The 20897-nt window shown below is 33.6% G+C and overlaps 2 protein-coding genes across 5 annotated transcripts; both read right to left on the bottom strand.

Annotated features, from left to right (window-relative positions):
- Positions 1–7401: 7401 nt before the first annotated feature.
- On the bottom strand, positions 7402–9809 carry LOC128293823 (uncharacterized). Its single transcript, XM_053029367.1, has 5 exons — positions 8840–9809; positions 8640–8770; positions 8407–8458; positions 7702–8352; positions 7402–7427 (listed from the first exon to the last, which is right to left on the bottom strand). The coding sequence occupies exons 1-5, from the start codon at positions 9807–9809 to the stop codon at positions 7402–7404; spliced, it is 1830 nt and encodes a 609-aa protein (XP_052885327.1).
- Positions 9810–12559: 2750 nt separating this feature from the next.
- Positions 12560–20177, bottom strand: LOC108486636 (LRR receptor-like serine/threonine-protein kinase ERECTA). 4 transcript variants are annotated; one of them, XM_017790789.2, is made up of 27 exons: positions 19399–20177; positions 18853–18991; positions 18640–18711; positions 18442–18513; positions 18266–18337; positions 18092–18163; positions 17925–17996; positions 17734–17805; positions 17570–17641; positions 17408–17476; positions 17239–17310; positions 17057–17128; positions 16831–16902; positions 16632–16703; positions 16486–16557; positions 16331–16402; positions 16080–16151; positions 15935–16006; positions 15781–15852; positions 15628–15699; positions 15171–15239; positions 14987–15058; positions 14812–14885; positions 14597–14725; positions 13976–14326; positions 13447–13817; positions 12560–13341 (listed from the first exon to the last, which is right to left on the bottom strand). In XM_017790789.2, exons 1-27 carry the CDS (start codon positions 19481–19483, stop codon positions 12988–12990), a joined length of 2937 nt encoding a protein of 978 aa, XP_017646278.1. In that variant the 5' UTR covers positions 19484–20177; the 3' UTR covers positions 12560–12987. The 4 variants fall into 4 exon arrangements, with proteins under 4 accessions (XP_017646278.1, XP_017646279.1, XP_017646280.1 ...); XM_017790790.2 differs by having other exon boundaries at positions 13976–14323; XM_017790791.2 differs by having other exon boundaries at positions 12560–13323; positions 19399–20176.
- Between the last annotated feature and the right edge of the window lie 720 nt (positions 20178–20897).

Raw genomic sequence — 20897 nt, 5'->3', positions numbered from 1 at the left:
CCATAGATTTTTATCTTAAATGTTTAGAACTTTTATTTATATTTATAAACAACATTATTTTTACTCTGAAACCCATAAAAGAATTTAAAAAAATACAAAGAAAACAAAAATGAAGAGAAAAAAAATAAAAATCCAAAGATTGGAAGACAAAAAAGCAAGACAAGCAAAAGAGCTTTCCATATTATGTGATGTTGAAGTTGTTCTCTTACTCTCTTCCCTTTAGGGTAAACCAACCATTTTTGTTGGTCAAGACCCCAAGTAAATTATTTCATTCTTTTTTTTTCCTTTTCATTATCACTATTAATATTATTATTTTATTTCACAATTAAAACTCTAATTTCTTTTTCTTTATTTAAGTTCAATTCGATTTCATTTTTTCAATTTTATTTTTTAAAATATTATCAAAGCGGTGGCTTATATAGCATTCTTGAGAAAGTGTCAAATATGTCATTCGTAGAGCGCGAAAAAAAGTAAATAATATTAATAAAAAAGTATCTTTTTACTTTTTTTAAAAAAATTCAATAGCTAAAATTTCTTTTTCTTTTTGCCGCTAGGAGGACTTATACAATGAAGGTACGTCTCAATACCCGATCTTGATTTAGGATTTTTATTTTATAATTTTATTTTTTCACAATTAAAATTAGTTTTTTTTAATGAGGATGTTGAAGAAATTATATATTAATTCAGATTCAGAGTTTGATCCGTTAAGCCTGCCTAATGACAGAAATGCTAATTCCCCTCAAGGTAAATGGGTTCCTAAAGTTGAAAACATAACAATTTTTTTCTATTTTTTATTAATTTTTAAATTAAATTTTCTTTTCTCTAGTTATATGAAGATGAATTGAGAGAGCTCAAGGAAAAACTTGCTAAGAAGAGCAAGATACTAAGGTTTGAAATATTCTAGTATTCAAAGATTTTGACTTGTACGTGTGAATGTCATGTTTTAAGATTTATTTTAGTTGTGCATGTAAATGCCGTAAGTTAAGATTTATACATGAATCAACATATGAATTATTTTTAGTTGTGTATGTAAATGTCAAGTGTCGACATTCACACATAGATCAATGCACAAATGAATTTAATTACATATACAAATGTCACGTATTGAAATTACTTTGATCATGTATAAATATCATGTGTCCAGATTCACTTTGATTTTCTATGTAAATGTGAAGCGTTAAGATTTACACATAATTTAATGCAAAAATCGATCTTAATTTTGTATATAAATGCCATTTGTTGGGATTTATTTTAACTATATATATAAATGTCACATGTTGATATTTATGCACAAATCATTGTATGAATCGATTTTGATTATGTATACAAATGTCACTTGTCAATATTAAGCATATATCAACACATGAATCATAGTATAATAGATGATAAAATATTTTAATAATAATTTTTGTGGTATTCCAATGATAGGGACAGGAAAAACCCAGGTAATGTTGAGAACCTAAACCAAATATAGTTTATGGAGGATCATCTCATTGCATCTCTTAATAGACTCAGAAATAGGAAGGTATCTTCTTTCTTTTAAATCTATATATATATATAATGATAACAAAGTTTAAAATTTTGGGTCTCGAGAAAAAAAGTTTAATAGATGAATGTGTTAAGCATGAAACTAAATAGACTTTTTTTTGTTTTATTTTTAAATGGAGCAACAAAGCAGAGAAAGAGATTTAGAGGTTAATCTTTCTTTAAGCATGAAATTATATACTCATTTTTCAACTATATGTAAAATAACTAATATATGGGTTTTTTTTTATTTTGTAGGGGAATGAGAACTTGGAAATTTAACTATGACTTCCTTCTAAAAGTTGTGAATTTTATTAATGCAATGTTTTAAAATTATGATAAATAAACTCTGAAGAATAAAATTTTCTTTAGCAAATATGTATCACCTAAATTTGTTGTTAGGATCGACCCGATTAAGCAACAAGTAAAATAAATTGAAATTTTGAACAAACAAATTTAACGTGGAAAAACCCCTCCAAAGAGGATAAAAAATCACGGACAAAAATAATTTTACTATAATGGCAAAAGAACGAAGAGTACAAAAGATAGAGATAAAAAATAAACCTCAAAAACCCGAAAATAAAGAACCCTCAAAACGTAAACACAAAATTCTCTAAATGTGTTTTGAGCTCTAATCTCTAATGGGTATTTTTTCTAAAGTTGTAAAAGAACATATTTATAGGCTAAATTAGTAGGTAAAATAAACTATGCTAATAAATGCTAAATATATTATACTAATAAATACTAACTCTTCTAGAAAGAAAATATATTTTGTTTAACTTGACTTGCAAGCAATCTCTTAGAATTTGGGTCACACAACTCTAACAATATCTACCTTGACATGAATTCTTACAACGCCATCTTTGTCAAAGCCTGCCACAGGCCTATCTTGAACTATGCAGGAAATTAACCGAGTCGAATCTGTGCTTAGAAGCTAGAAGACTTCTAGCCTTTGACTTGTGCACTGCCAAATCAAAACTAACCCAGGTCTGATTTTCACGAACATAGTGCCCTAACTTTTCAAAACCTGCATCCAAAAGAGAATCTCTCTTCAACGAAATGATCATACATTTTTCCCTCCTATGATCAAGTTGCCTCTGCTCCAAACGAGTTAACTTCGGCTCCGTAATGGACGAAGGACTTACGGTTTCACCAGTCACTGTAGAACCTTCCAAAATATAAAAATTGTCGGTTCTTTTACCTTTTAACAAAACGAGAGCTCTACGAGATACTTTAATGTCGCTCAACTCGATGTTGATTCTACATCCTTTCAAGTCTAAAATACTCAAAGAGATGAGATTCTTTCGTAAATCAAGTACATACCTGACATCTGAGAGTGTCCTAATCGTCCCATCGTAATCCTAATCTTAACAGTACCAATACCAATTACCTTACTAGATGAATCATTTCTCATGTGCACAACTCCGCCTTCAATCGAACTATATGCGGAGAACCATTCTCTATTGGGACACATGTGGAAAGAACATCCCGAATCCAGGACCCACTTAGACGTGAGCTTAGAGTTATCGCTCGTTGACACTAACAAGAAATCATCACCTCTTTCATCTACCAAATTAGCACCATCTACATCTTCCTCGTTACTCTCAGCAGCTTTTTTATTTCGCAGTTTATAACGATCTGCTTTGACGTGACCTAACTTTTTACAAGAGCGACACTTTTTGTCTCGTTTCTTTGATGCTACCAAAATGGAAGCTTGCCTATCTGCCTTGCTATCCAAACCAAACTCATTGTCGAGTTTGTCTCTACTCAACAAATGACCCTTCACATCTTCGAACAAGAGTTTGTCTCTTCCATAAATTAGGATCTCCCTGAAAGACTTGTATGAAGGGGGTAAATAGCACAATAATAGCATAGCCTGATCTTCATCGTCAATATGAACCTCAACGTTCTTTAAATCATTTAAAAGAGTAATGAGTTGACTGATGCGATCTCTAAGAAGTTCACCTTCGTTCATGCAAAACGTAAATAGACGTTGTTTCAACATTAAACGGTTAGCCAGAGACTTAGTCGCATAAAGAGTTTCTAACCTTTTCCACAAGGCAAATGAGGTCTTTTCCATCAATACCTCCTGCAATATCGTATTCGCGAGGCACAACTAGATTGTAGACAAGGCCTTTTCATCAAGATCTTCTCATTCTGTTTGATTTAGATTCTCAGGCTTTTTCTCGGTAACAACCTTTTTCAAGCCGATGTGAACTAGAATTACCATTATCCGAACTTATCACAGATTGAAATTTGCTCACCATCGAACTTCTCAATTTCAAACATTGTTGCTGCCATCTCTAAATAGGCTAATCTATAAAAATTGAACTACCTCTGATATCACTTGTTAGGACTGACCCGAAGCAACAAGTAAAAAAAAATAGCGGAATAAATTGAGAAATTGAACACACAAATTTAACATCGAAAAACCCCTCCAAAAAGGATAAAAAACCACGGGCAAAAATAATTTTACTATAATGGCAAAAGAACGAAGAGTACAAAAGATAGAGATAAAAACTAAACCCCGAAAACAAAAAACCCTCAAAACGTAAACACAAAATTCTCTAAATGTGTTTTGAGTTCTAATCTCTAATGCGTGTTTTTTCTAAGGTTTTAAAAGAACTATTTATAGGCTAAATTAGTAGGTCAAATAAACTATGCTAATAAATGCTAAATATATTATACTAATAAATACTAAATCTTCTAGAAAAATATATTTTTTGTATAACTTGACTTGCAAATAATTTCTTAGAATTTGGGTCACACAACTCTAACATTTATGTTTGGACAATATGCCGTTGGAGGAACTTTTGAATTTCTTTATGTAATAGGCTCCTTTCGCTTTGTTATTATGGTGAGAAATGAATGAATTTTTTTTAAATAATATGAATGAAATTTTAAAATTTATGACAAATTTTTTATATTTTTTGGTGGAACTAATAAATCTTTTATGGAATGTAAATAAAATTAAAAAACAAGAAAAAAAAGATAAAATGATTTTTTTACTTATTTTACTTTTCCATTTTAAGTGAGGGTAAATTAAATCATTAGTCATTAAACTATGAATAAGTTTTCGTTTTGATCACTTAATTAAAAAAAGTTACAATTTGGTTATTAAATTATTTGAAAGCTTTCATCTATGTCACTGAACTATTCAAAGATTTTCATTCTAGTCACTGGATTGGTAACTTTTTTCTAAAATAAGTGGCACCAAATTTTATTAAAAAAAAATATTAGTGCTGTCACTTTTAGTACTAATGTCGAAAACTCAAAATTTACCAAAATCGGCCCATTCCTGTAAATTTTCAAAAATTCGGCTTAGTTTTATTTTTTTTTAAAAAAGGACTTCATTTAGTATTTTAATTTTTTTTTAAGTTCTACTAGTGAGCTCTAAACGATAATTCAACAATCAATACAATGGATCAATATCCTTCGAAGGGTAGAATATAATTTAGATCAAAGTATATCTAATGATCAATGTCGGAGATTGAAGAAAAAATTTTTGAATTTTTATTTGCAAATTTGTAACATACACAAGTTTATTCATGAAAAAGAAAACCAAATCGTAGAAAAAATGAGAGAAAGCTTTCAATTAATACAAGCAAATTGATTAAAACCATATAACAATTTTTAACAATTTAATGATCTCAATCAAAACTTTCAACAATAACTAAATTGTAATTTTTTTTAATTAACTATAACGAAAACTTATTAACTTATTCAGTGATTGATGTGTAACTTATCCTATATGATAAAGGGTGAGAAGGATGAACGCGAAAGCGGATCGTAAAGTTTGTCAAAGTCGCGGATTTGACTTAGGGCTCTAGACATTCGGAAAGAAACTTGGATTTTTTTTTACACAACCTTAAACGAAATTAAATCCAAGTTAGATAAAATAATTAAAACAAATAGTAAATCAAAGATTAAGGAAGTGAATAAAGAAGATAAATGGAAAGATAGAACGTGGCGTGTAGAAGTCCTAAGAAGCCTTGAAAACACGAAGAATCCACAACCCCCTTCAAGCAGCTCTAACTTCCCCTCCAAGATAAAAACCTTGGCAAGAAAAAGTTTGAAGATGATCCTCACAATCTAAAAAGATTGTTAAAATTCTTCTAAAAGAAACTCAAGAGAAATTCTTGAAAAGAAAAACTCAGAGAGAATTTATTAACTCAAAAGAGAAATAGAATTATAATGAATTGTCTCCATTGTGTACAATGCAAAAGCCTATATATAGGCTAGATAAATAAATCTAAATAAAACTCCTAAGTATACTAGAACTCTAATTTAATCTAAACAAGAAGTAGTTTTAAACTAAACTTTCTTGTTAACATAAAATTCTAAATAACTTAAAATACTTAATAATTTTCAAAATTTGGAATAAAATAATAATAAATAATAAGAGCTAATAAAAAAATATTGTGCTCATATATAATAAAAATTAAGCCTAAAACTTAAACCCAATATGAAATGTCTAAGCTTGTAAGATCAATTGGGGTTCTTGAAGTGAAATGCTTAAGCTTGTTAGCATTTTCCACATGGGCTTGTCGTCATAGATTGAGAGTTCAGGCCCAGGAACATAATTAGTCTCTTCTAATTCATCATTACTCCAGAATTTATTGTCTTGAAACTTCCACTCCTTTTCTCAAATTTTTTTCGTGATAAAGTCTTGAACCACTAAGTTGAGTTTTGACTTTATCTGTTTGGATTTGGATCTCGTAATTGGGCCTTGAGGGAAACTAAACTCATCTCTATTATGACCTTTGAATTGGGCTGAGTCACTCGTATCATTCCCCCCTTCCACAAAAGGATTTGTCCTCGAAACTGCAATATCAAAAGGAGAAAGGCCAGTGACATTAAAAGTGGCACTAACATTATACTCACCAGGAAGGTCAATTTGATATGCATTGTCATTAATGCGCTTGAGTACTTGAAAAGGTCCATCACCACGTGGGTCCAATTTTATTTTGTGTTTAGTTGGAAATCACTTTTTTCTCATGTGGACCCAAACCCAGTCATTGGGCTCAAAGATAATTTGCTTGGGCCCCTTATTAGCTTTGTTGGCAGTTGTTTCATTTGTTTTGGTGATTTGTTGTCTTGCTTTCACATGCATGGATTTCACCAATTCAGCTTTCTTCTCACCATCTAAACTAGAAATGTTTTCTATAGGCAATGGTTCAAGATCAAGTACAGTTAGTGGATTAAAACCATAGATAAGTTCAAATGGGGAATATGCAGTTGTAGAGTGAATAGATCGGTTATATGCAAACTCAACAAATGGCAAACATTCTTCCCAACTTTTAAGGTTCTTACCCACAACAGCTCGTAGTAAAGCACCTAAGACTCGATTGACTACCTTAGTTTGTCCATCTATTTGGGGGTGACTTGTAGTAGAATATAATAATTTAGTACCAAGCTTACCCTACAATACTTTCCAAAAGTGGCTTAGGAACTTTACGTCTCTGTCTGATACAATGGTGCGAGGTATCCCATGTAGGCGCACCACCTCTCGAAAGAATAAGTCAGCCACATGTGTTTCGTCATCCGTTTTGTGACAAGGAATGAAGTGAGTCATCTTTGAAAACCTAACAACAACAAAGATACTATCTCGACCCTTTTTTGTTCATGGTAAACCAAGAATGAAATCCATGGATAAGTCTACCCATGGCGAAGAAGGAATCGGTAAAGGAGTATAAAGTCCATGAGGCATTACCTTAGATTTTGCTTGTTTACAAGTAATACAATTAGAACATACCTTTTCAACGTCTTTTTTATTGTGTGGCCAATAAAAATGTTCATGTAGAATATCTAGTGTTTTGGCAACACCGAAGTGTCCCATTAGGCCTCCATTATGTGCTTCACGAATTAATAACTCTCTCATAGAACATTGTGGAACACATAACCTGTTTAGGTGAAAAAGAAACCCATCTACAAGATAAAACTTGTTAAAGGCACCATTCCCACAATTAGAAAAAACATTTGCAAAATCAATATCATTTAAGTATAAATCTTTTATATGTTCAAACCCTAAGACTTTAGCATTTAATGTAGTTATCAAAGAATATCTACGAGATAAGGCATCAGCAACTACATTTTCTCTACCTATTTTATACTTAATTGTATATGGAAATGTCTCTATGAATTCCCACCATCGAGCGTGTCTCTTGCTTAACTTACCTTGTCCCTTTAACCATTTTAAAGATTCATGATTTGTATGGATAACGAACTTATTTGCCAGTAAGTAATGTTGCCAAACTTGTAGAGCTCGAACTAATGCTAACAACTCCTTATCGTAAGTTGAGTAGTTTAATTGCGCCCTTGTCAGTTTTTCACTAAAATATGCGATTGGCCTTTTTTCTTGCATCAACATAGCACCAATTCCAATACCTGAAGCATTACATTCAAGTTCAAAAGTATTAGAAAAATTAGGTAATTTAAGAACCGGAGCAGAACATAACTTATCCTTTAAAGTTTGACAAGCCTTTTCCTGAACTTCTCCCCACTTAAAACCCACAGATTTTTTAATAATCTCAGTTAATGGAGCAGCAATAGTGGAGAAATCCTTCACAAAACGTCTATAAAAACTTACTAAACCATGGAAAGATCTCACCTCAGTAATTGATTTAAGAGTGGGCCACTCTCTGATTGCCTTTACTTTGTCCTCATCGACATGAATACCTTGAGCACTTACTATAAAACCATCTTTCTTTGGCACCATTTTATCGGCACTGCACAAGGACTTAAAACTTTCACGAATGTGACCTTGTGCCAAAAGTTCATCTACTTGCTTTTGTAACTCCTTCTTCTCCTCGGGATTGCTTCGATAAGCTGGTCAATTTGGAATTGTTGACCCAGGTATTAAATCAATTTGATGCTCAATACCCCTCAAAGGTGGTAATCTTTTAGGTGCTTCTTCAAAAATATCTTCATATTCCTGTAAAAGAGACACAAAAAACACTAAGCAAAGAGTTATGAAGGTTAGTCAAAGATAAACAATTTTTCCTAAATCGGATAATGATGCAAGGTTGTTTAGTGAGTAAGGCTCGTCGCACATCTTTTCCACTCCCATAAAAATTATGAACCACTCTTTTTTTCTCACAAGAGGATGCACTCACCATTGGGTCATCATTAATTTGGCTTTTTTCACTAGAGACCTCTTTTCTCTCAGCCTTTTTTGAATTTTGTGTCTTACTTCCCATAACCTCCTTACAAAACTTCATCATGTCGATTTGATCATTGTGAATATCTTTTGGATTCAAAAGGGTGAAAGTATACTTCTTCCCACGGAAAATAAAAGAATATCAATTTAATTTACCATGATGAATAACATCACGATCGTACTGCCATGGTCTACCAAGTAACAAGTGGGCGGCATGCATGGGAACAACATCACACCAAACATCATCAATGTAAGTCCCAAGTTTAAAAGTGATCAAGCACTGTTTTACCACACGGACCTCCGAACCTTCGTTAAGCCATTGAAAATGGTATGGTGTAGGGTGTTTGCTACATGGAAAAGCAAGAGAATCCACAAGGTAGTTGCTCACAACGTTAGCACAACTTCCACTATCAATGATAGATGAGCAAAGTGTACCTTTAATCAAACACCTCGAATGGAATATAGTACTCCGTTGAAGATCATGATCATCCTTCAATTGGATGTTAAGCATGCGCCTCACAACTAAACAACGGGGATGAGTTAGTGGTTCCACCAACTCTTCTTCACCATAAAATTTACAGCCATCGTTGACATCATCAATTAATTTGGGCATATTTGGATCTATTTTATCGGAATCAGAAGTATAATCACCATCTTCTTTGATCAACAAAAGTCTTGTGTTGGCACAATCACGGCTATAGTGCCCACGCCCTTTGCACTTAAAACATTCAATTTCAGGAGCTCGTTGTTGTTTTGGTAAAGTAGTAGAAGTGAGCTGCTTAGAAGATGAAGAAGAAGGTTTTGTAGGAGCCCCACTTTTCCCCTCAAAAGATTTAGTCTCATCATGTTTTGGTAGTAACTTATTAGTAGCAGAAAGAAATTTTGAATTCTTGAAAGTAGAATTAGAACTCGTACCTCTATAATATTGTGAAGTACTAAATGGACGAGATTGACGTTGTTGAAACTGTCGCTCAATCTCAATTGCCTTGCGTACCGTATCTTCAAAATCAATGTAGGTTTGAAGATCAAGAACATTGGCTATCAAAACGTTCAAACCATCTACAAACCGCACCATGGTAGTCTCCTCATCTTCTTGGACATTTGCTCTATGCATAAGCATCTCCATCTCCTTAAAGTACTCATCAACAGATCTATTATCTTGAACAAGGTGTTGAAGTCTTCATTTAATATCCCTGTAATAATGAGGTGGGATAAAACGTTTTCGCATGATTTGTGTCAACTCTTCCCATGAATCAACATCTCGTTCACGATTCCTTTTGCGATTCAATACAAGTTGAGTCCACCAACTCAATGCATAATCAAAAAATGCCAATATAGCTAATGGAACTTTCTCCTCCTCCAGACACTTATAACAACAGAACATGATCTCCATTTTATCCTCCCAATCACAATATGCATCTGGATCATACTTTCCTTGGAATGGTGGAATGTTGAACTTTGGTTTAGCGACAGAAGGATGGCCTCGATTAGAAATACCCAAAGTTTCATCAATGTGATGATATTCGTGTCTACCAGTATTAGAACGAATATGAAGTTGTTCATTATCCCTATCATCATCAATATCACGAGCACGAGATCATCGATTCGAATAAGTCTCCAAACGAGCAACAGCTTGAGTTAGTAGTTGAATATGATTGGAAAGTTGATTAATGTTCTCTTGTAGTTCCGTTTGACACGTAGTCAAATTGGTCGCAAATGTATCACGTACCTCGTTCAATTGTTGATGTTGCAATTTTACCATCCCCACAACATTCTCCAATGTAACATCTTGTTCTTTGTCATCAGATGGTATCTCATCATGGTTTTTACGGGCACGAGTGTCACGAGTCATAGTGAAAGCCTGGAAAAGCACAACACTTCAAAAGAAAAAATTAAGCAAACCTCACCTATATGCACTCAAAAAAAAAATTCTCAATGACGTAAGAATTAATCTTGTGAGTCTTTTAAAAGTGTCTATATCAATCAATCAAGATGTTTTAGAATCAAACTATCAAAGCAAACCTAATAGCACTATAAGTCCAAAATTGGCTTAGACATCAAAGAATTTTGTTGCACGGAGGAAGGAATATGCAGCGTGTTTTAACCTACTAACACAAGAAACAAGAAAGTGTTAGAATGCGTAAGGAACAAATAAAAAGGAAAAACAAATGAAAACTTAAAGCTAAGAGTCAATGAAAATTGCTGAAACCTAAAAACCCGAAAAACTGCGAAGCAACTTGACAAACTTCGTTCAAGGTGTTCCCGATTTCCAAAAATCACAAAATTTAAATTGGAGCCTCCTCAAATAATTTAGATTTGATCTGGAAAGTTTCGGCACAAAATTCAACCCACGGAATTTTTTTTATTTTTTATTTTTTTCGTATTTTATTTTTTTGTACTTTTTTTTATCACTTTTTTTTTGTGGGAAATATTTTTTTATACTTTAAAATAGAGCCAAGAAATAGTATGAAAAATTTCAGATCGTTTGAAAATCGTTTACCCACTGAAAAATATTTTTTTTTGAAAACTGTAGGGGTAAAATTTGTTTTGAGGCTGTTTTCTAGAAATCAGTTTAAAAAGAACACCTAAAACGCCCAAATCTGATACCAAATGATAAAGGGTGAGAAGGATGAACGCAAAAGCGGATCGTAAAGTTTGTCAAAGTCACGGATTTGACTTAGGGCTCTAGACGTTCGGAAAGAAACTTGGATATTTTTTGACACAACCTGAAACGAAATTAAATCCAAGTTAGATAAAATAATTAAAACAAATAATAAATCAAAGATTAAGGAAGTGAATAAAGAAGATAAATGGAAAAATAGAACGTAGCGTGTAGAAGTCCTAAGCAGCCTTGGAAACACGAAGAATCCACAACCCCCTTCAAGCGGCTCTAATTTCCCCTCCAAGATAAAAACCTTGGCAAGAAAAAGTTTGAATATGATCTCCACAATCTAAAAAGATTGTTAAAATTCTTCTAAAGAAACTCAAGAGAAATTCTTGAAAAGAAAAACTCAGAGAGAATTTATTAACTCAAAAGAGAAATAGAATAATAATGAATTGTCTCCATTGTGTACAATGCAAAAGCCTATATATAGGCTAGATAAATAAATCTAAATAAAACTCTTGAGTATACTAGAACTCTAATTTAATCTAAACAAGAAGTAGTTTTAAACTAAACTTTCTTGTTAACATAAAATTCCTAAATAACTTAAAATACTTAATAATTTTCAAAAATTCGGAATAAAATAATAATAAAATAATAAGAGCTAATAAATAAAATATTGTGCTCATATATAATAAAAATTAAACCTAAAACTTAAACCCAATATGAAACGTCTAAGCTTGTAAGATCAATTGGGGTTCTTGAAGTTAAATGCTTAAGCTTGTTAGCATTTTCCACATGGGCTTGTCGTTATAAATTGAGAGTTTAGACCCACGAACATAATTAGTCTCTTCTAATTCATCATTACTCCAGAATTTATTGTCTTGAAACTTCTACTCTTCTTCTCGAATTTTTTTCGTGATAAAATCTTGAACCACTAAGTTAAGTTTTGACTTTATCTGTTTAGATTTAGATCTCGTAATTGGGTCTTGAGGGAAACTAAACTCATCTCTATTATGGCCTTTGAATTGGGCTGAGTCACTTGTGTCATTATAACTAAAAACTCAATTAATTTTCATATCAATTTTTTTCAAATATATTTTCTATCATTTTTTTTGAAGATATATTTGCCATATTATTCTGTTTTAACAGCAGAGTATAACATGATCCCAGCCAACTTATAGTGTTTTGATTGATAAGAGTTGCCCATAAGCAGTAAAGTGGATGGAAGGCCAGGTTGGCTTTAAGACGGTAACATCTGAGCAAATCAATGGTTATCTTTCAGTAATAAGATATATGTACTAATAACTGATATTGTTCAGAACATAGCTAAGGCTTCTCAGTGCATTATTGCAGGTCATGTATATTATGTGTTTTTATGCAGAGCACACACCCAACTCTCCCCCTTTCAGCCTGAAACTACGACCCCACTAAAGCAGAAGCTTAGTTGCCAGAGGCAGAGACCCCATTTTGAGACAATAACAAAGTTACCACCATAATTTCATATGGTACAATATACAAGCATTAATTTGTGGTACCAGTACCCTCAACTTTCCAAGTCCCATCCTTTTCCTTTTTTCTTTCTCTAAGCTACAATAATTGATACCATAGTCTTTATACACATTTCCCCATGATCTTTTTTCACTCAAATCATCTAATGCTGTTCACTCCTGGAATATTTTGATGCTTACATTGATTGGCTTCAAGAGATATGACCTCTCCATGATCCTTGTGAGGTACTCATTGAAGGGCAATTGACTAAGTGTGGAGTCTTGAGATTTACATACTCGTCTTTGTAGCAAGTAACTTTGGACAGTTGGATCGATGCCAGCTGTTTTGTTGGTGGGGTGTCTAATGGCATTAGGCTTCCTACAACCCGGGTCACTTCATGCATGGTTGGTCGATCAGACGGTTGTCTCTTTGTGCATAGAAGGGCTAGCTGAAAAACTTTCTTAACTGCTCCAAGATCCTTGCATGTATCAGTGATCTCCGGATCAACAGTTTCCATGACAGAGTTATTGGCAGTCTTGGACAAAATCTGATACGCATATAAATACTGATTGGCGATTTAAACTAAATGTAATACCCAAATCAAAATGAAAATAAAGATTTGCCAACCGCATTTACATTTATATAAAACTTAAATGGATGATGGCTTTACCAGATGATGGAGATTGGATTCGTTGTCTACAGGTTTCCTTCCAGTCAGTAATTCGAGTAGGACAATCCCATAGCTGTAAACATCTGACTTCTCAGTCAGGCGGGAAGTGCGGGCATATTCAGGGTCTATATAACCAATAGTGCCCATGATGTAAGTGGAAGTGTGAGACTTTGAGATGCATAAGCTTTTCGCAATGCCAAAATCAGTAATATGAGCCTCAAAATCCTTGTCCAACAGAATGTTAGATGACTTGACATCCCTGTGGATGATTCTGGGACTACAATCATGATGCAGATACGCTAACCCTTGCGCTGCTCCAAGTGCTATCCTTAAACGCATGTCCCAACTAAGCTTTTTCTTCTTGGTAGAAACTGCAGTAAAAGTAGACCTTAAATTTGTAATTCGGAGTTTAAAAATAAAAAAAGATGCTTCCTTTACCATAGAAATTAAGAAATATTTCTTTACCAACATATTATTCTAGCAATGTAAACAAACAAGGTACTGCTTCAACTTCAGAAGACAAACTTACCATGGAGGAAATCCCAAAGACTGCCATTTTCCATGTAATCATAGAAGAGAAGATTCCCGGAAGGGGAGAGTGAATATCCTTGAAGACAGACCAGATTTCGGTGTTTAATACCCCCTACTGTTTCAAGTTCTGTCTCGAACTCCTTCAAGCACTGTGGATACTGCGAATAGAGTCTCTTGATGGCAACTGGCTTGCAATTCTTAAGGACACATTTATAGACCGTGCTTGATGCACCATTGCCAATTACATACTTCTCACTCAAATTCTCAGTCATCCTCATGATGTCCTCGTATACATGAAGTGCCATATTCATGTGAAGAATCACCAATTTTGGTCTCGAGTAAGTAACTGCTGTTAACAAGTTCACAAGCCAATAACATGAGCATAAAATTCAACTAGGCATCTTAGAAAGAACATAAAAACTTTCATAATTAATTTTCTTATCCAATCTTCTCCAAATTGTTCTAGACTAGTTCAGCTTACCATCTTACATTGTTAAATGATATATTTTGCATATCCAATTTGGCAACCAAAAATGGGACCTTGGAACTCAGATAATTCACCGTACACCAATGTTTCAATACATCAAAGCAACAGGAGTTACATAAAAAGAGAAATTACTTGGCTTATCCAACGATCCATCTGGAAAAGGCGTAGGATTGTGCGGGCGACATGCAGCAAACAAGATCATCAAAAGAATCACAAGGGCACCGAGTGCAATGCCTAGGATTGCTGCTTTGGAGATTACAGCTGCATAAACAAGAGAGAGAACAACAAAATGATTAATAGTCGAGATTCCAAGATAAAATACTTGTTACTCTACAGGTCACAATTACCTTTCTCCGCAGGATGAGACACATGGCATGGAGAAGAGAGACAATAGCCACAAAGCCCGGGATTTCCAATAAAGCTGCAAACAGTTGTTTTCACTTCCAAGTTAGCTTTAATGGGGAAATGGTAGTTTTTCTGCTCAAAAATATTTGTTCAAAATTCAAATAAGAAAAATCTAACCTGTCTGGCAAGAATCTTGAAAAGTTATTGCTTGTGGGAATATCACCAGCAAGGTTGTTATAAGACACATTTCTGCAAGGTTTTCGAGAATTCATAGGATTCATGTGAGGCTCAAATTACTGTCCATTGGAAGTTAAAGCTATATTGAAAATAAACCACAAAATTTAGTTAATTGTCAACTTACAAGATTGTAAGACTAAGGCAGTTGACTAGTGACATCACATCTCCGGATAAGTTGTTGTTTTCAAGCCTCCTGCATCATTTTGAACCAAAAAATTATAAGAATAAAGACTTAGATGATCAAGAAGTTTGAGAACCTTAATCCTGCTAGAACAGGTAAAACGGAAAAAGAGAAATTATTCAATTCATAACCATCTTTCATAACCATCTCAATAATCATCTAAGAACCTAGCTGAGCTACATAAGGTGTCAAATTTAATCAAAAGATGGACCTATTATTGTAAAGACTAAATATGATTACCACAAACACCCAAAACAGAGCTAAACAAGTAACTAAAACTTGAGCCTCAACAGTAGTTTTACTACAGCTATAAAAAGTGCCACCTAATTGAAGTTCCATAAATACTTACATGTTCTTTCCATCACATAAATGTTCAAAAATGGAGTTGACCGTTACTTACAATGAGAACAAATTCTGAAGCTGCATGAATTCCCGAGGAATGACACCTGATAAATGATTATTTGAAAGGTCTCTACAAAGTATAAGCATAAAAAGAGAAGTCAGCAAGGAAAAAATTTTGCCTACTCATTGAAGTAAAATTAAGGCTTCTTACATCTCCATAACACTTCTCAGATTAGCAAATTCTGCTGGAATGACTCCGGCCAAATGATTCCGATTTAAATTCCTACAAGTTAAAAAGAAGACAATAATACAGTTGAGTAATTGCTAAGCACTTAAACAAGATCCCATTTTCTAGTAACACTTACAGCTTTAGAAGGTGTTCCAAATCACCAAGGGATGAAGGAATAGAGCCATTAAATTCGTTGTTAGAAATGTCCCTGGAGAAAATAAACAACAAATAAGAACCAATAAAAGGAGCAAAGAAGAACAACTTTGGGCACTTGTACTTACAGAGTATCTAAATTACCAATTCGGGAGAGCTCAATTGGTATAGAGCCCTTGATATTGTTAGAGGAGAGATTTCTGAGGTAAAACAACACGATTAGAGTGATAAGCATCATCAAGAAAAATTAAAGGAAACTAAAATGGATAATACATATATTAGTGAATATTTGAACCGAGCATTTAGGGTCCATTTGGTAGCATGGTGCCCCCCATTGAGATCCCAAATAGAGCATTAATATAACAAGAGTGAAGCTTACAGATAGGTCATACTCTCTAGCCTTTCAAAAGCAGGTGGAATGGTTCCATTCAACTTGTTGCCATGGACATTACTGTCAACAAATCAATCAACAGGTTACTACCTTGAGGTTATTCAAGTTTAGAACAGAAATTAGATCAGTATATCAGTGCTTACAGGCTGTTGAGATTTGTACATGAGCTAAGATTATCGGGAAGTGGTCCTTCAAGGTTGTTATTAGCAACATTCCTGCAAAATTTTGTATCAGTGCTTTGTATATACTAAGAACTTCATATGCAGAACCACCAGAAAAACTAACATACAGATCAAATAGCTCAGTTAGCTTCCCAAGTTCTGGTGGAATATGCCCAGTAAGTTGATTATCATCCAGTTCCCTGCACAAGGCAAAACCGACATAACAGATGTCACATTGCCATCCCAGATTTCACATAGCACAACAATTTGGCAGAGGCCAATTAGCAATGCATATAAGCGAGATAAACAAAGACCATGTAATCTTACAAATAGTGCAGCTTCGACATATTTCCCAGTTCGGGGGGAATTGACCCAGTCAGTTTGTTACCGTGCAAATATCTACAGAAAACGGTATTTTCCCATCAAAATATCACTCAAGAATATAAACTAGCAGCTGTTTCATCATATTTTGAATCTCATAATCTAAAACTTAAAATTAGAGTCTCACTGAAAAATGATACTAAAAAGATATGAACTGTGAGCAACTACTTACAATTTTTCAGTGTAGGTCAGATTCCCCAAAATAGGAGGGATAGGTCCATTTAACTTGTTGCTGCTTAAATCCCTGGTTAGCACATATGACACATTGAAACATGAGATTGATAGCACGGAAAAAGGAGAGAACTCGATGATAGTGAACGAACTTAAGTGCAGCTATTAACAAAATGCACTTACAATACAGCGAGTGCCTGCATCAGACCAATAACAGAAGGGATCTTCCCCGAAAGATGATTACCTTGCAGAGATCTAGCCACAAAAATCAACATGAGAACAATTAATAAACTGAAATTTTACTAGCTACATGGTCATTGAGGATGAAGAATGGAGAAATTTCAGCTCATACAATGTAGCTACTTGCAAGAACCCAATATTGAATGGAATTTCCCCAGTTAGCCGGTTGTAGGACAGGTCCCTACCAATCAGAAGAAAAAAAAGAGGTTTTTAATTAACCAATACAGACATTTTGAAAGCATTTGTCCTCTTGAGCTGAATGAGGAGTACATACAAGACCTGGAAGGCTGTACAGTTGCCTATATTCTGAGGAATGCTGCCAGTCAAACTGTTGTTCCGTACATCACTTCAAAGAGTATAGAACTTAAGTTAGACTTGCCGAAAAAAAAAAAAACATAACAAGGTCCTTAAATAAAGTGGGATAGAAAGTAAACTTACAAGTACCATAAACCAGTTAGCTGGCACATGTCCGGAGAGAGCCCACCAACTAGTTTGTTTCCTCGCAAACCACTAAAATAGTGAAGAAAAGAACCAAGGATAAAGGATTCATGCCATTTGATGGGAAAAACATTAAAATTGAACTGTTAAATGGTAGAAATAAAAGGGTACAGCGACACTTTTACACTCACAGGTACTGTAACACTTCATTCCAATAGATTAGCCTCGGAATTTCTCCACTGAGTCTATTTTGTGCCAAGTCCCTGGAACCAATATATCATACGTTAGGGAATGAAAACTTCATCCAGTCACCAGTGAATCATTGGCTGATGTTAAGAAATTATACAAAATAACTTACAAAACTTTCAAGTTTGGAATCTGTGACAGAGTTGAAGGTATTGGTCCGATCAACTGATTGTTTTTCAAAATCCTAAACAGTCGTTTATTAAAAAAAAAAAATCAAATTCGCACAACTGAGCAACCAAGAATTCATATGATACAGTATTGTAAGAAATGCTTCAAAATATCTTACAGAAATTCCAGTTGTTTCAGTTTCGAGATTGAAAACGGTATGTCTCCATATAACTCATTAAATGACAAATCCCTGATGTAACACAAGATAATAGTGCTCAATCTAACTTAAAAGCCACTTCATAAAACTCATTCACAGTATTAGATTCTTGAGCTCTTTTCCTTTGAAGCACTTACAGGCTTTTCAAAGATGAACAATCACCAATCTCAGCTGGGATTTGTCCAGACAGACGATTTCCTCTAAGGTCACTGATCAAAACACATAAAAAAATTCGTGCAAAATGGCAAATAAGTTTTGGCTTTAACGATTCTTTTCAAACGATCAAAACAGGTGCACGATTTCAAAGAGAAGGCAGAGAAAATTGGGAACATTACAGAGACAGAAGATCCCTGAGATCTCCAATGGCTGGTGAGATTTCCCCATCAAGATTCAAGTCTGATAGGTTGCTACAGTGCAAGAGAACCCAAAAAAAAACAGTTGAATGATGAAAAACAAAAACCAACCCTTGGAAAACGAAGAAAAATTGTACCATCAAGACCAAGAAAGTAATAGAAAAAACAAAGACACCAAAATGAAAGAAAACATACAGTGCAACGACATTGAAGGTGACATTGTCGCAAGTGACCCCTCTCCAAACACAATAATCTGAAGATGGTGTATCCGACCAGTCATATAGGACATTGTCCACATCCCTAAAGAACTTCTTTATCTCTAAGAGTGTTGCTCCTTCATTACATAACATACCATAGAGAAAAGCACAAAAACTTAGCTCCTTTGTAAAATATACAGTTAGACAACACGTGAAGAATCAATTTATCTTCAAAACCTTTTGAAAGACTTAAAAAGAAGGTTAAATCATATAATTGTTGCTTCTAGCATGAACCACAACTGTAACGATAAACAAACACTACGAGCAAGAAGAAGGTTCATAAACCAGCAGCCATTTTCTTCTGGAAAAAAAAACGAGGCCAACATTTAAATAAGTTTGAATAATAAAAGCTTCCTACTCGTCAATGGTTCTTACAATACCAAAGAAACCAAACAAAACCCAGAAAGAAAAAGGCATAGAGCCATACATACAGTAATAAACAGAGGAGAGACCCTTCTTATTTATTACAAAATGGAACACTTACCGTCTTCTGAATCCCCAAAAGCCAAATTCAAGCATAAGAGAGAAACCAAGAAGACCAACTCCAAACAAAATGACAATGCCATCATTCAACCTCTTTTTGCAAGAAGAAACCTTTTTCTTTTTGTTTCAAACAAACCACCTCAGTACACCATTATCTCAAACTCGAGAAAGAAGAACAAAAAATTCTTATAAAAACCCCCAAGAAAATAAAAGCCTCAGCTTTGTCTCCCACTGTTCTACTTGCTGTGGAAATGATGCTGGAGAATCAAAGAATCTGCTCAACTTTTTATGATACTTTCGTTGTCCCTATTATTAACATATGTTGTTTTTTTTTTCTCCTGCAATGTAACGATATTAAGAAGGAAGAGAAGAAAGTAGAAGAAGAGCTAGAAGAGGAGTCTGCTCTGCTCTGTTGCATCACATCGTTCTGCAAAATATAGACCCTCCCTCCTCCCTATAATAATAATAATATAAAAACAACAGTCTCCCTAGAGGGGAAAAAATACTTGCAACTGTTAAAAAAAATACAGCGAAAGAGAAAGAGACAGTGTAAGAAAGAAGAATCATTTAATGAACAAAAGAAGAAAGAAGAATTATTTTAATTAATTCTAGAAAAGAAAAAAAAAACTCTCTGCCATAGCTCTGCCATTTTCGCTGCCTACTGCAAACATACAAACATACAACTTTCTCTCTCTTTTTGTTTTCATATTAATTTCTGCAGGGGATAATTAATAATAGAATATAATGTGATAATTAAGTAAAGATTGTAGTTTTATTTGTTTTCAAGTACTAAAGATTATAGTTATGAAACAAATCAAGGGTCGCTTTCTTTGTTTATTTTGGCAGCAGATAAAATAATCTTTTCTTTTCTAGGTTGACAAAGAAAGATAACTTTTTAATTTTATTTTTTTAACTTTTGTCATGTTTTGGATTTTAAATTTATTTTTATACAATTTTAGATTTTATTAAGGTCTTTCTGTTTTTTAAATAAAAGGAAAATAAGGGTTTCGGAGATGAAAAAGGTTATGAAACATACTAATCATTTTGTGTGTCTTTTTGTTATTTAATTATTTTTAATTAAATAGAGGAAGACTACTAATTTCAGTACTAAAAATGTGCGAAATATTATTCGAAACAATTTCTTCAACACTTAATATAATTTATGTAAAATTACTCTTTTTTTTATTTTTAAAATATTGTTATCAACAATAATCAGTGATTTCTTTTTGATAAACATAAGTTACCCATATACCATACGCAAATGAATGAAAATCCTTGGTGGATGAAAAGCTAATCTTTCACCTCACTTGGAACACTGCGAGTTAATTTCTTCAATACTGAAACATAAGGAGGAGCTCGAATTATAGAACAATTAGTCAACTTGCCCAAATTCTAGTCCTTCGCTCATCCACAAGTTTATAGGAATTTGATCTCACTTTTATCACATCTAAATATACATGTAAGAAGGTTTACCGTAATTCAAATCTTTGAACTCTTTAA

This window comes from Gossypium arboreum, chromosome 6, assembly GCF_025698485.1.
Source record: "Gossypium arboreum isolate Shixiya-1 chromosome 6, ASM2569848v2, whole genome shotgun sequence".
Classification (NCBI taxonomy): domain Eukaryota; kingdom Viridiplantae; phylum Streptophyta; class Magnoliopsida; order Malvales; family Malvaceae; genus Gossypium; species Gossypium arboreum.
This window is presented reverse-complemented; position numbering and strand designations above follow the sequence as displayed.

Excerpts from the sequence above, each read along its gene's own strand:
- LOC128293823 (XM_053029367.1), bottom strand. The coding sequence starts at position 9,809 with ATGGAGATGCTTATGCATAGAGCAAATGTCCAAGAAGATGAGGAGACT. Across the intron at positions 8,459-8,639 it reads AAATTAATGATGACCCAATG|GAATATGAAGATATTTTTGA; the intron begins GTGAGTGCATCC and ends TCTCTTTTACAG. Across the intron at positions 7,428-7,701 it reads AAAATGGTTAAAGGGACAAG|GTTATGTGTTCCACAATGTT; the intron begins GTAAGTTAAGCA and ends TCACCTAAACAG.
- LOC108486636 (XM_017790789.2), bottom strand. The coding sequence starts at position 19,483 with ATGATGGCATTGTCATTTTGTTTGGAGTTGGTCTTCTTGGTTTCTCTC. Across the intron at positions 17,997-18,091 it reads ATTCCAAACTTGAAAGTTTT|GGACTTGGCACAAAATAGAC; the intron begins GTAAGTTATTTT and ends TATTGGTTCCAG. Across the intron at positions 16,704-16,830 it reads ATGTCGAAGCTGCACTATTT|GGAACTGGATGATAATCAAC; the intron begins GTAAGATTACAT and ends TGCCTTGTGCAG.